Raw genomic sequence first — 15,425 nt, 5'->3', positions numbered from 1 at the left:
GGAATGTGTGTTCATATAATGACTATGTTACAGAATCTGAGGGCAGAATTTTTAGCCTTCTGAGGTCAAAAGGTCACCCATCAGACTCCATTCAGGTCCAAGTGAAGAATCCTGGTTTAGACAGGGCAGATGTTCAAGTTCCTGAAAAGTAACATAGACAACCATATATCAGAGGTGTTACCTACAGTAAAACTAGAGGGAGACTAATATATAGCTCACCTATGTGACCTACAGAATTAGTGATTTTAAAAGCCAACTAAAAGCAAATAACTAAGGGGAAGTGGGGCTCATTCATGGAAGTAAAAAATCCTGAGATTTGAGGTCTCATTCTTTTTATTATTTTTTATTTATTTTTTGTAGTTGTAGATGGACAGCATGCCTTTATTTTATTTGTTTATATTTATGTAAGCTGAGGATCAAACCCTGTGCCTCATGCATGCTAGGCAAGTACTCTGCTACTGAGCTATAGCCCCAGCCCAAGGTATCATTCTTTTTATGGTTACATTTTTGAGAATGGCTCTCAGGTTCTTGAGAGATGGTGATATATATTTACATTTGGAAGCCCTTTTATTGGTACCCATCAGATGGAGCATGGAACCAAGGCTCATTTTTTTTTTTTTACCATTACCAGGATTTTTTTCATTTATAAACTGAGGTTATTGGAAAACATATCATTGTTAACATCAGTTCTAGCTTAATATCAGATTTTGTGATTTACCTGATGCTAGCTTAATTAAATCTCTTACTATAATTCTAAAATCATTTGTACTTTTAAATATTGGGAAACTGCTAGGATAAGGAAAATGCAAAACAGTGAGGAACATATTAGATCTTCCAGAGACACAGAATTGTATGATTTTGCCCCATTAACTGTGTATCAGTACTCTCCCTGCAGAAGAAATTAGGGCTTCAAATGAATGAACAATAAATATGGATTGGTTTCCTGAGTGAATGGCTATATTTTAACAAAATATTCCAGATGTATGCAAAGAGGAATTGTTTACTTCAGGGCAGAGACCCTTTTTAATAGTCACAGACTTCAGGAGGAGAGTCTGCTATTCAGATTTAAGTTACCCTGTTGTAGTCATTGCTGGGGAACTGTCATGGGTTAAGCAACATGTAGTTGTTGAACTGAATTCCCAGTCTGGTGTTTAGAAAACTACCATGGGGTCTTGTGATTTTAAGGTTGACTATAAAGGTGCTGTGGATGTAGATTACAAACCAGTAGTAACAGGGTATTTCTTTGGTCCCAGAAACATATATACTTATCAAGAGAAAAGATATTTTTTTTTATATTCTTAGCATTTGGCTTGTAGTGGATATTTAACAAATGCTTATTAATTGTCTCAGAAAATGTTTCAATTACATCTTTTAAAAGCTTAGTCAAGTAGCATAGAGTCTTTTGGTGATAAGTTTTAGGACCTTTAAGATGATCTTATTGGAATGAGACTTGCAATATATATATGAATTGCTATAATACAGGACAATAAAAATGTATTTGTGGGTTGGGTTGTGGCTCAATTGTAAAAGTGCTTGCCTAGTACACATGAGGCACTAGGTTCGTCCCTAGCACCACATTAAAAAAAAAAAAAAAGCTAAGTAGATGAAATAAAGGTATTAAAATATGTATTTGTGTGCTATACTAGTCAAGAATTTTGTAAAGAATATTTGCTATCTTATAAATAGGAGTTCACTGAGGCTGGTAGAAAGGAAAAGGGAAGAAAGCATTGTATTTCAGAAAAGCTAAAGGAACTAATTGGCTAGGGCAAGTGTTTACTAGATGAGATAAGAAGCAGAAATTCAAGACTGATTGGGGAATGTTTAAAGAGTTATAGACCAATATCTCATATGGATTCTTTTGAAGTACCTATATTTAGGTACTGTCAAATTTACTTATGACTAGTTAATTAAATTTATTTTGTTAAGTATTCAGCTTGGCATGTTGGTATTTAAAACATATAGAGATAATTTTTATAATGACATGCTCAAAATTGTCTTTATGCCTTGGCATTACATTTTTTTTTTCTGTAGAATTTTATTTCTTTAAGAAAAGTTTTTTTTTTCTTTTTCTTTTTTTTTTTTTTTATTGGTCGTTCATAACATTACATAGTTCTTAATACATCATATTACACGGTTTGATTCAAGTGGATTATGAACTCCCGCTTTTACCCCGTATACAGATTGCTTGGCATTACATTTTGCCATGAGGTATGACATTGCATTATCAGAATTTTTCTTGTCTATTAAACCAGTAGTTTCCAAGTAGAATTACCTCAGGAGCTGCTTAAAAATATTTTTGGACTCCTACCACCAACCAGTTCAGATTCACTGGGAATTCTATGCTTTTAAGAGATTTCCACATGATTCTGATGCTCAGTGCAGTTTGGGAACAACTTCCCTAAACTGACATGGAGATGAAGTTCTACATGCTGTTGTAAACAGTGTACTGTACTTAAGTAAGAATAGAGTGAGTTCATATGTAACTTAACAGTAGCAACCCACAGAGTGGAGCACACTGTGACTTCCACAGAAAGAGATTCTAAATAGTGTATTATAAACAGCTGCTCTGCACATGTTTTGAATTTAAATGACTCTGAAATAAGACTGCAAAGCATACAGCTACACCAATTCCAGAAACAGTGAAGCCACTTCCAAATGAAGGGAAGTGACATCTACACAGAGTATGCTATGAAGGCAGTCACGTGGAATCCGCATGTTAGCTGCATATACAGAGAAAGATGGTGGTTCAGCTCTGACCTGGAAAAAATATTCCCTGACATTTCACAGCATTGTTCAATAGAGTTTACCTGTTACTCTACTATTAATAATAAGGAAACGTTATTTTTATTTTCAAGTTATTATTTTAGAGTGGAACAAAGTAGGCAACATATTGAAAATAACAACAAAACACTACATTTTATAATAATTAAGTCCTATATTTTCTGTACTATTAGTCATAATAGATTTTAGAGGACATTGTGTCGGTTCTGTGGCTTTTCTGATGAATTATGTTTATTGATAAAGCTTCAAAATAATTTAGTCTTGAGATACTTTCCAGAAGCTTAATGGAAAATGAATTTTTTACCCTCTTTATCTGCTTATAAGTCATTTAACCAAATATCACATAGCCCCTTTTATGTTCTAGATATTACTTCAGGAGCAGATGCAGATAATAGGAAATAGTGACAGATATAATAGGCACATAAAACAAGTATATAGCATGCTTAGAAGAAAAATCAAATATGTCACTATTTTACTTTAAAAAAAAACAAGCTGAGGGGGCTGGGGTTATGGCTCAGTGGTAGAGTACTTGCCTAGCATGTATGAGGCACTGGGTTCGATTCTTAGCACAATAAATAAATAAATAAATGTCCATCAACAACTAAAATATATATTAAAAAAACAACAAACTGGGCTGGGATTGTGGCTCAGTGGCAGCGTGCTTGCCTAGCAAATATGAGGCACCAGATTCAAGCCTCAGCACCACATAACAAATAAAATAAAGGCATTCTGTCCATCTACAACTACCAAAAAAGAAAAAGAAAAAAACAACAAACTGAGTTTAGGAAAAGAAAGTCTGAGAAAAATAAAAAGCAGTTCATTTGCCTCATGGGTGTTTAATCAATCAAAAGAGTAGGTGTTATCTGTAACTTTAATATACTTTAATATAATATAATAAACTTGAATTTGTGATCCTCCTGCCTCAGCCTCCTGAGTCACTGGGATTACAGGTGTGTACCACTGATTGACCTTGGGCAGGTAGGGTCTTGTCTTAATTGTCTACCTCAGAGGACTGTGAGATAAATTGTTAGATGTAAAACATTTACCCAGTGATGTCTGGCCCATAACACTATTCATTAAGTAATGGTGGTAGTCATTATTTATAGTTTTAAACTATCTTAAGTGCATTATTTGAGAAATTAATATTCTAGTCTTGATGTGTTTTTAATTTTTGTATCTGTGAATCTGTGTTTTTCTCACTTTACCTACCATTCTTTACCCAAAATTACATGTGCCTTTCAAATCACAACTAAATGTAGTAAGGACTCATTAATCTGGTATTGTTCAAGGGAAAAAGAATGTTTGACAAAAGTGAAGCATCTTCCTAAGCCATAAACTTTTGTTTATTGTTTTCTTTATCTTCTTCCTCCTCTCCCCACCCCCTCCTCCTCCTCCTCCCCCTCTTTTTTTTTTTTTTTTTTTTTTTTGGTGTATGTGTTTTTTGCAAGGGGTTCTCCGCACATTGTCCTTGCTGGTCTCCAAGTTCGTGGGCTCAATGAACTTCATGCCTTAGCCTCCCAAGTAACTGGGACTATAGGCTAAGCCAGGCTTAAGTTTGGTATTAAATATTTTGTCTTTTAAAAACCACTGTATCCAGGCTAGGGATGTGGCTCAAGCGGTAGCGCGCTCGCCTGGCATGCATGCGGCGGGGTTCGATCCTCAGCGCCACATACAAACAAAGATATTGTGTCCGCCGAAAAACTAAAAAGTAAATATTAAAATTCTCTCTCTCTCTTCTTTTAAAAAAAAAAAGAACACTGTATCACATAGTTTTCTATCTTTGTAGAACACAAATTCTAAACACTAATTACATTATGAGTCACTGTTGTCATATGTATCTGTAGATAGTTATTTTCTTCTCATCAGGTAAGCTATCATTAGTTTTCTCTTGTATTTAACCCTTTTTTATATACTCTTCTAGTCAGTATTTAAGTTTTTCTGTTCAATCTACTTTTTTGGAAACCAGCTATTGAAGCTTGCTAAGATTATGTTAAAATGGTGAGATGTCTGCAATTTGCTTGAAAATATCCATTGGCACAGTGTAGCAGGAAAGAGAAAGATAGAGGTTGGCCTTGTTCAAGCTGGGTTTCGGATATATAGCATTTGTTATTCTATTCTTTCTACTTTTATATATGTTTGGAATTTTTCGCAATAAAAGGGTTTTTTAATATTTATTTTTTAGGTGTAGATGGACACAACACAATATATTTATTTTTTTAATGTGGTGCTGAGGATCGAACCCAGGCCCCGCCCTTGCTAGGCCAGCACTCTACCACTGAGCCACAATCCCAGCCCCAATAAAAGGTTTTTTTAAAACCACTATTTAAAGAAGAACTGTATGTCAGATATTTGCAGATCTGTGCATATGTCTTCCTTTTTTTGTAAAGATTCATAGGAAATTTAGACTGAGAACTAAGGGGGGATATCCAAATCTCTTACCTTTTGACATTTTATAATTTTTGAAACCTGCATCTATTATGTTTATTTACATATGTATGCATTATGTTTTTAAAAAATGTGTCTAGTCTGGAAATAGGTTCACTTCCTAATGTGTCAATTGAAGGAACCAATAATATCTAATTTGTGGGTTGTAAGGATTATATAGTTGTGTATTTAACATTTTTGTTTATTAGGTATTTGGGATTGAACCCAGCTGTTCTTTTACCACTGAGCTACATCCCCAATCCTTTTGTTTTATTTATTTATTTATTTGATTATTTATTTATTTATTTAATTTGAAGCAGAGTCTTGCTAAGGCTGGTCTTGAACTTGTGATCCTCGTACCTCAGTTTCCTGAGTTATTTTATTTTTAACAGATATTTTAGATGGATAGAAGTGGATACTGTATGAAGGGTATTATTAATAATTATAGGAAGCTGTTATTTTGGAATGAGCTCCCGCTGTAGGCTCCAACAGACCAGCCTAGAAATCAAAGTAAAATTAAATTTCATGGCCATTTTTTTGTAGAATATGTTACTGTGATTCATTTTTTTACCTTTGTTTTTTTCTGGGGTCTACTTTCTTATCCACAAGAAAAGATTTTGCTATTTTGCCTAAGAAATGCAGTTAGCAAAATTTTCAGTAGATTTTCTTTGTACTTTACACCTACATTTTTAGGATAGGTATTTTTTTAAGTCAGCATGAAAATTCACTACAACAGGAACTTCATTAAGGTCACAATTTAGGATATGCAAATGTGAATGGTTTCTAACTTTACCCTGTACATTTCACATATATCATCCACTGTTAGACACTTTGGTCTTTCTTAATATAATTCAGTGCTGAATTTGTTTTTTAACCAGAGTTTCTAATGAATGTTTTTGTAACTTTTTTCTAATTTACAATCTTAACTTTGAGTTAATAAAAATAGTTGTCTATTCATTATGATGTGAAACTGCTAATAAGTTTAGTTTTTGTGATCTTTGGTTCCTGTATCATGAATAGTAGCTTCCATTGTTTTGTGAAGATATGCCTGAATCGAGAGAGGCCAAAATGTCTCGATTGTGAATAAAGTGGTAGAATACAAGTCAGCAGATACCATTACTAGACTCACTCTATTATTAATGTATACTATGTACAGTCATCATGCAACATGGGTATCTAACCCTTTATAAAATTGATAGTAATAAGTAATAGCCTCTACCAATAGTTAGTTTGAAAAATGTTTCATCATCTCCATGTAAGTTTATTTATTTATTCTTTTATTTAATTATTATTATTTTAGCTGCATATGGACAGCATGCCTTTATTTTATGTGGTGCTAAGGATCAAATCCAATACCTCATGCGTACTTGGCAAGCGCTCTGCCACTGAGCTACAGCCCCAGCCTCTATTTATTCATTCCTTTTGTTTGTTTCAGTACTGGGGATTGAACCCAGGGGCACACTGCCACTGAGCTACAGCCCTATCCCTTTTTAGTTTTTATTTTGAGACAGGGTCATACCAAGTTGCCCACACATCCTCAAACTTAAGATCCTCTTCCCTCAGCCTCCCTTGTGGCTGAAATTATAGACATGCACTACTGTGCCCTATTAAAAAGAAAAAAATTTAGAAGTCTTTAGTAACTCTTTGAAGTAATCTGTTATCCAGTTTTAATAGATGCTGAAATTGAGACTTAGAGGAATTAAGCCACTTAAGCGTATTCTAGCAATAAAATAAGTAATATATACTTAGAACCAGGAATTACCCTATAGTTATGACATTTGGTTATGTTCATGCCAGGATTTGTTTTTTCTTCATAAAGGACTTCTTTATAGCTGGATGCAGTGACACATGTCTATAATCCAAGCAACTTGGGGGGTTGAGGTAGGAGGATTACAAGATTGAGGCCAGCCTTGGCAATTTAGCAAGGCCCTAAGCAACTTAGCCAAGACCCTGCTTCAAATTAAAAAATAAGGCGGGGCACTGTAGTGCATGCCTGTGATCCACAATGCTGGGGAGGCTGAGGCAAGAGGCCTGAAAGTTCAAGCCAGCTTCAGCAATTTAACCAAGTTGCCCTAAGCAACTTGGTGAAACCCTCTCTCAAAATAAAAAATAAAAAAGGTGTAGGGATGTAGCTCAGTGATAAAGTGCCCCTGGGTTAAATCCCCAGTGCCAAATAAATAAGTGAATGAATGAATGAATGAATAGACTGGAGATGTAGGTCAGTGGTAGTACCCCTGAGTTCAATCCCTAGTACTTCCCAAAATAGAATTTTTTATAAATGACTGATGTTAATATCAAAAGGTATCTTGAATGTCCTTATAATATATATATATTCTGTTGCTTATTTGGGTTGTTCCTGGTAACAGATTGAACTTAGATATTTTCAGTACTTATTTCAAGTGAGTTGTTTGGACATCATTGATACTTTTCTGATTTCTTAAAATTTTGCTTTAAACCAATGTTTTATTTCAAAATAATCTTAAAATACATTAGTTAATGGTAGCTCAGTACCCTTAAGTTATATAAGTAAGACTTTTTAATTCAACACTTGAGTAACATAAATATTTCTCAATTTTCTGTCTTCTACAGAATGGTAAAGAACACTGATCATCTCTGGAAAACTTATTGATCCACCTCATGTAAAGTATGCTCAGTTCCTTTCCAGTGGTGTAAGTATGTAATCTTTCTCAATTTGTATTCTCTGAGTTGCTTTAATAAATTATTATGTTTATGATTCATATTTGACTTCAGACATTTGTAGAATATTTTAGAAGAATCAAATGGTCTGTCTACTTGATATTAAGATGAGCAAGTGTCATAATTATTTAGTAAAGAATGAATTTTCAAATCTATCAATGTTTTATCATTTGTTCAACTCTGGATTTTGACATTGTTTTAGTTGAGCATGAAATTACTTAATCATTTTTCACTGCTTAATAGCTAAGGAGATTGTGAGATAGATAACAAACTATTGAAGAGAGGTAGTGTCAAGTTCTTTGTGACAAGCAGAATGGGGGAGCATGTTACCATAATGCTGCTTTTTGTGTCCAAAATTCCATCGCCTTAGCTATTTCTCTTTAACTACATTACCATCCCCAGCAGGTAATCTGTTAGCTGATGTAGTTGTGGACTTTCTTTGGAATCAGGCAAAAAATACAAATTGAGAGGGTGGTATTGTGTTGAGTGTTTTTATGCTAGAATATGAACTGTAACCACCAGTTCATATTAAATAGCCCTCTAAATAAAAGTATTCCGGGAATTTCAGATATTAGGAGAAGATAAAGTATCTATTAGCTCATTAAGATCATGTTTAGAGTCTAATGCAGAGTGCCTTTAGCATAAGTATTTTCTAAAATTTGGTGGAGTCTGTCTTTCACTTAAATTTCTTCCGTTTTGGTTGAAAGTTCTATAATCCAATAAATAGACATTAAGATAGGTTTTCCTTGTTATTAAGGTTTTTCATTAAAGTTTTTCTCATCTCATTGATTGTATGATTTAGTGAAAAGTCTCTGAAATACATTTAGAGGATGTGAACTGTAGCCTAAGTTTCTGTTAAATAGCTATAGCCTTGGGAAGACACTTCATCTTTTGGGGCCTTGGTTTCCCCTTTTTGATCATTTATTTACTTATAGCTATTCTCAATAGCCATTATCAATGACATCCTGAGGGCAAAAATTTTTGCCTGATTTGTTCATTGTAGCATCCTTTGTGATTCATATAGGGTCTTAACACATAGTAGGTACTCAATGAATATTAATTGAATGAATGATTTTTTTTCTAAATGATCTCCAGTTCTCTGATTCTAAACCCAATATATGTCTTCCTCTAAACTTTCTTGTTTCTACTTGAATTTTGTTGGATGTGATAGAAGATGATAAAAAGTCACACAATTATTAACATACAAAGATTTTTTTTCAGGTTCACAATTCTTAAGTAGGGGGAGAATAATACAAGCAAATCTTACGAGGAACACAATTGGTAGATGAGGTACATTTAATTTCATAGTTCCAAAATTATTCAAATATGGTTGCTCAGTTAGGCTAGAAGTTGGCTTTTGTGTGAAGTCTAAGACGGAGAAATGGTTCTTGGCTAGACCACCACAGTGGATGCCTTGTAAGACACGAAGACACATAAATAAAGTCACTTGATTCTAGAGGACAGTATTGGCAGGTAAAACTTCAAAGCCCAAGACTTGTCATGCCTGAGCTCTTGAAGTATTGGTTAGACCCCTAAGGTCATGTATGTTTTAAATTCTAGAAGTTGAGGTCAGTAACTCACATAAGGGGTCTGATGAGGTGTGTTGTAATATTCCTGAGAAAGAAAGGGAGGTTCCCAAGGGCAGAGGTATTGACTGCAAGTTCTCATAAAGGTCTGATAAGATTTAATATTCTCAAGGTGGGAAGAAGAGTATCTCCAAATTCTCATGTGTAGAATCTAATAGGCTGTTGCACTCTGGAACACAGAGGGAATATGTTCCCAGTTCTTATAGAAAAATAGCATATTTCATTCAGGTATCGAACTGTGTCTCAGGAATCATTTCAAGACCACATAACAGATTTTTTTTCACCAGATGTGCATTAAGATAGCTACAATTAAAAAAAAAAAACTCAGTGATAATTTAAAACCATCAAAGAATGCTTAACACGTTGGAATATAATCCTACTTCTCTCAAAGTTCTTTTATTGTGGAAAAAACATTTTTAGACCATTATCTCTAGTTAAAGCCTCTATTATGTTTTCATCAGTTCTCCTATTGATTTGAATTAAAGAATCATTTTTACTATACTCTTAAGCTCAGTTCCAAATAGAACTTCATTTCTTACTTGTTCTCAGTTGTCATTTTCTTATTTTAAAATTGCTGTTCCTTTGATTGCAGTATTATTGAGAAAGAAGGCACTGTTCCCGTAGTGAGTTAGGTTTGAGTACATCTTTAGCTGATAAATATTATTATTGACTCTACCATGTATTAAATCATCTTGCAGTAAACACCACATGTGCAAAACAAAACTTATTTTGCCTAATCATTCCAGATAAAAAGATAGAAACATCAGAATCCAGCTGAAGAAGATACTTTGTGTTTTAAATAAAGATCCAGTCAAATCCTATTAACTGTAGATGTTAGTAAGGTAGTAATGTCATTTTTACGTGTGTGATTTCAAGGTTAATCATTCATGAAGGCTTTAACCTTCTTTGCTTTACATGTTTGTAGACTTGAGTTTATAAAAGGATGTTCTGGACTTCATGCCCAGTCAAGAAGGGTATAGGTATATATTCAAATGATGATATAATTTATTGCAAAATACTTCATTGTTATGGTCTCATGATTATGGTCTTTTCCTGAAATGTTAGTTTATGAACCAAGCATAATTCCCTAATTTAATTGTTCTTTTGTATTTTAAACATTGTCTCTTATTATAGTGTTTAAATTCTTCTCACATTATTATTATTAGTGGTCTGTGTCTGCATACAGATTAGTAATTTAAAGTGAAAAATGTCCCTCATTCTTTGAACAATCCTTGTACATAAGGAAATTAATTCAATTCTTAAATGTTATCTATTTGTTATAAAAGAATTGCTGGTATCATGTATTTAGATGACCTTTATAGGTCATTTAATTTGATGATTATGTGTTTAAACTAGGTAACTTATGATAAATAAGTGTGAAAATATCATAATGTTTGCCTTTGTTTATGTTAATGCATATTGGGGTATTCTCAATATCTAAGAATACTTTTGATATTGGTGTTTTTCTCATAAAATACTGTATCTTTGGTGTCAAATGCGTGATTTGATTATGCTCATTTTACCCTTGGCATTCTAACTCTATGGTGATCATCCATTCCCTTCTAACATCTATTGGTCTTTTTGCTTTAGCTATATCTTTGCATTATAGTCTTCTCTTGGTAAAAGTTATAGATATTTTATTTAAACAAGGTAAAGCATAAAGGGAAATTTATTCTCTCCCATAATAAAGCAGCAATGAGAGCAGTAATGTTTGAGACTTAGTAATTGCTGGAACAAAAGACAGGAACACTGCAGAGCTTTTTTCCATTGTTCTCTGCGTTTCTTGGTATGTCTACTTTATTATTCCACAAACTAGCTTCCTATGCATGGTAAAGAGTTCACCAGACTAGCATCTTTCTGTAACTAAGCACAGTTATAGTGACTACCCTTCTTATCCCCAGTTTTATTAGAAATTTTTAAGGAGAGTAAGCCTTGGTCTCTTTATCAAGCTCACCCTATTGTGAGTAGCATCCCCAAGAATATGTGTTTGGAAATAGCTAGATGTTCTAGGCAAACAAAATAATAAGTGCCTGCTGTTTCTTTCTTTTTGTGACCTCTGAAATAAAAGTGGTTTCTAATTGTAAATGAATGCCGAATAATAGAAAATATTACATAGTTTTGGCTGAGTGCAGTGGTATATGCCTTTAATCCCATGAATTGGAAGTCTGAGGATGGAGAATCACAAGTTAGAGGCTAGTCTGGGCAACTTAGTGAGACCTTGTCTCAAAATAAAAAAGGGTGAGGGTATAGCTTAGTGGTAGAGCACACCTCCGTTCAGCCCCTAATAACTGACACATGTACACATAGTATATAATGATAGTTTCAAATACTGTGAAAGATAGCCCTGACAGTTCTGCTTCATGTGTTGGGGTGGATGGATGCTTTTCAGTAATAGGTGAAAGTCACATAATTTACTTTTGTTTTATGCTAATACACAAACAGGGCAAGATTTAAAGAATTAGAAACAAATTGCTATGTGCTCTAGTATAAATAGAATTGAAAAATATCATGATTGATCTTTTTTGTCCATACAATAAAATATTTCTTGAAGTCACAAATCTAAAGATTAGCTTATGAAATATTTTGATAGGATGATGAATGAAGGTAGCAAGAGAATGGTTCTTTCTTCTTTTTCGTCCTCCTCTTCCTTCCTTCCTCCCCTCTACTTCTCCTCCTATTTTCATCTTCCTCCTCCTTCTTCCTGCCCTCCCCCACCCCTGGTACTAAGAATTGAAGCCAGGGTGCTCTACCACTAACTGAAATTTTCAGCCCTTTTTTTTTTTTTTTTTTTTTTTTTGAGACAGGATCTTGTTAAGTTGCCCAGGCTGGGCTTAAATTTGAGGTTATCCTCTGTTGACCTGAGTAACTGGAATTCTAGACATGTGCCACCGGGCCAGGCTGTCTGTCTGATTTTCTGGGGGTAAAGAATGATGTATATGAACCAAAATTTACCCAGAAAATAAATTAAGGGTAAATTATTTGGATTTGGCAGCTTCTTTGAGAAAGAACTGCCTAGAATTATTATCTTGCTGAGCACTTGATAGAGTAGATTAAGTGCTGAGGATTTAAACAGAAACTAAAGTGTGAAATGTCTCTTATATCTCTTATACACTGTTAGGAAAATATTCACATAGCTTTTTCAAGAGATTTAACATTTAAGTATAATATACTACTGAAGTGCACAAACTAGTAGTATCCAACTTGGATGAATTTTTTAAGATAACACATGTGTGTGTCAATGAAGATACTTGAATACTACCAACCCTACATAATATTTATAATTTATAAGAGATTGTGTGAATTAAACAAGGTTTTTAGATCTCTTTTTTGGGAATGGGTATCCGGGATTGAATCAGGCACTTGACCACTGAGCTATATCCCCAGCCCTATTTTATATTTTATTTAGAGACATGGTCTCGCTGAGTTGCTTTGTACCTTGTTGTTGCTGAGGCTGGCTTTGGACTTTAGATCCTGCCTCAGGCTCCCAGAGCTGCTGGGATTACAGGTGTGCACCACCATGCCCAGATGGTTTATAGATGTTTTGAAATTGAAAAGGTTAATGAATCATTCTGGTCAAAAGTTTTTTCTCCCAATGAGATAATGATATATTTTGGCAGAGAAGCTAAAAAGAAAATGAATAAAATACACTTACAATAACCAAAGCATTTAGAATAGCTAACAACTGGAAAAAACCCAAGTGCCTATCAGTATAATGGATAAAGAAACAGGTGGTCTAGTCCTACAGTGAAACATTACTCAGCAATGAAAAGGAACAAGCTGCTGATACATCATCATCATTAGTGAATCTCAAAATATCTAAACTTAATGAAAGTGGCTTAACACGTAAGATTAAATAGAGAGTAGAAATGAGATTTTAAAACAGGGAAAAGTAATCCATGTTGGAAGAAGAAACACCCCGAAGAGTGGTTGCCTCCAAGGAAAAAAGATAGGGCTTGTCTGAGGAGGTGCTTGAGGAAATTTCCTGAGGTGATAGTATGATGTGAAAGTATGATATAGGCAGGTGTGTGTACTTCTCAAAACTCTAGGATAGTAAAACATAGATTGATATACTTTCTTTTTTTTTTTTTTTGTACAGGGGATGGATTGTACTTAAGGGTGCTTGACCACTGAGCCACATCCCCAGTCCTATTTTGTATTTTATTTATTCACTAAGTTGCTTAGCACCTTGCTATCGCTGAAGCTGGCTTTGAACTCGTGATCTTCCTGCCTCACCCTCCTGAGTTGCTGGGATTAGAAGTGTGCACCACCACACCAGGCAGATAAACTTTTTTTTTTTTAATGTAAATTTTACCTCAAGAGGAAAAAGTCACCTGAACAGAGACTAAGCTCAAATTGATGATGTACATGCTGTAGAGACGTCTGTAACTAATTTTGAAATGCATTCAGAAACTCAATGAATTGGATGATGTATGGATAAAGGACTGGATGTACATAAAATGATGCAAATGTCGAAAAAGAGAATGGTCATATCTAGGTCTTTAGTGTGTGGGCGTTAACTGTAAAGTTATTTTTAACCTTTTTATATATTTAAAAATTTCATTATAAAATATTGGAGGAGAAACCTAGGCAATCAAGAAAGAATATAGTAATCATGAAAATAGGTTTGGGGTTTTTATTTTTATTTTTTTATTAGTTGCTCAAGACAATGATCTTGACATATCATACATTTGATTCAAATAGAGTATGAATTCTCATTTTTCCACTTGTACAGATTGCAGGATCACATTGGTTATAGAGCCATGTATATACACACAGCAATATTAGTGTCTGTTGTATTTTGCTGCCCTCCCTATCCCCCCCCTCCCCTCCTCTCCCCTCCCATCACCTCTCTCTACCCAATCTACTGTGATACTTTTCTCTCTCTCTTTTTTTCCCCTTCCCCCTCACACCATCCTATATGTATTTTGTGTAATCATGAGGGTCTCCTTCCATCTTCTGTGCAATTCCCCTTCTCCCTTCCATTCCTTCCCACTTCTCTTCCCTGTTTAGTGGTAATCTTCTTCTCATGCTCTTCCTCCCTACTCTGCTTTGAGTCACCTCCCTTATATCAGAGAAGACATTTGGCATTTGTTTTTTAGGGATTAGTTAACTTCATGATAGTTTGTCACAAGTAAGTTCTGGAAGAAAGCAGACCATAATATGTATAGGGGCAAGGCAGATATTGTGCCTACAGACACAAATGAACTACAGCATATTAATTTCTATCCATACAATGTACGTTTGTTTTTAATTATTAATAAGCCTGGTTTAAAAATTATGGAGACTTAATATAAAAGTTCTAGATTCCTGCCAGCTTAAATTTTGTATATGATAAAAGTGGTCTTTCAGATCAGAAAAGAAGCACGTTCTTCAGTAAAGCATATTGGACAATAATTCATTTACAATGAAATAAAGCCCAAATCCTTTCACATTGATTAAGTAAATATAAATTCTAGATGGAACAAAGATCTCTAAGTTATTTTTATTGGTACATTATAATTATCCATAATGGTGGAATTTATTGTTATATATTTATACATGCACACAATATAACAGTTTGATGGAACAATAGATTTTAATTATAAAATCTATTACTAGAACCCCCTAGTACCTCAGTAATTAGAGTGATTTTATCTAAATGGTGTTTAACTAGAGACTCAAAGGAATATAGTAATCTTTATCCAGAATCCTTTGATTCTAATAAGTCCTACTGTATATTGAAAAGTAAAGAGATTTATGCTTTTGTCAGTAAGACATAGGCTTAAATTATTTTTCTATTTTTTATCCAGAGTTTTTGGAAGGTACAAAAGTACTCTGAACTTTAATTTCCTAATGTTTTGCCATGGCAAAAATATTCTAGCATGGGCCATCTCTTATTATTTTCCATAAAGAAGTTGATATAGAGATAATAATTCTTCTGCTCTGCATTATCTATAA

The 15,425-nt window shown here is 34.0% G+C and overlaps 1 protein-coding gene across 2 annotated transcripts in view; it reads left to right on the top strand.

The window, feature by feature from the left end:
• Hmbox1 (homeobox containing 1) overlaps positions 1–15,425 on the top strand; it is a 157,353-nt gene that overhangs the window by 56,563 nt on the left and 85,365 nt on the right. For both annotated transcript variants that reach the window (XM_026398848.2, XM_026398845.2), the window contains exon 2: positions 7,795–7,874. In XM_026398848.2, the coding sequence (XP_026254633.1) occupies positions 7,852–7,874 (23 nt within the window). In that variant the 5' untranslated portion in view covers positions 7,795–7,851. The remainder of the gene's footprint in view (positions 1–7,794; positions 7,875–15,425) is intronic.

The sequence above is a fragment of the Urocitellus parryii genome, chromosome 14, assembly GCF_045843805.1.
Source record: "Urocitellus parryii isolate mUroPar1 chromosome 14, mUroPar1.hap1, whole genome shotgun sequence".
NCBI lineage: Eukaryota > Metazoa > Chordata > Mammalia > Rodentia > Sciuridae > Urocitellus > Urocitellus parryii.
Note: the sequence above shows the minus strand (reverse complement) of the source record. Positions and strands in the feature narration are given on the sequence as shown.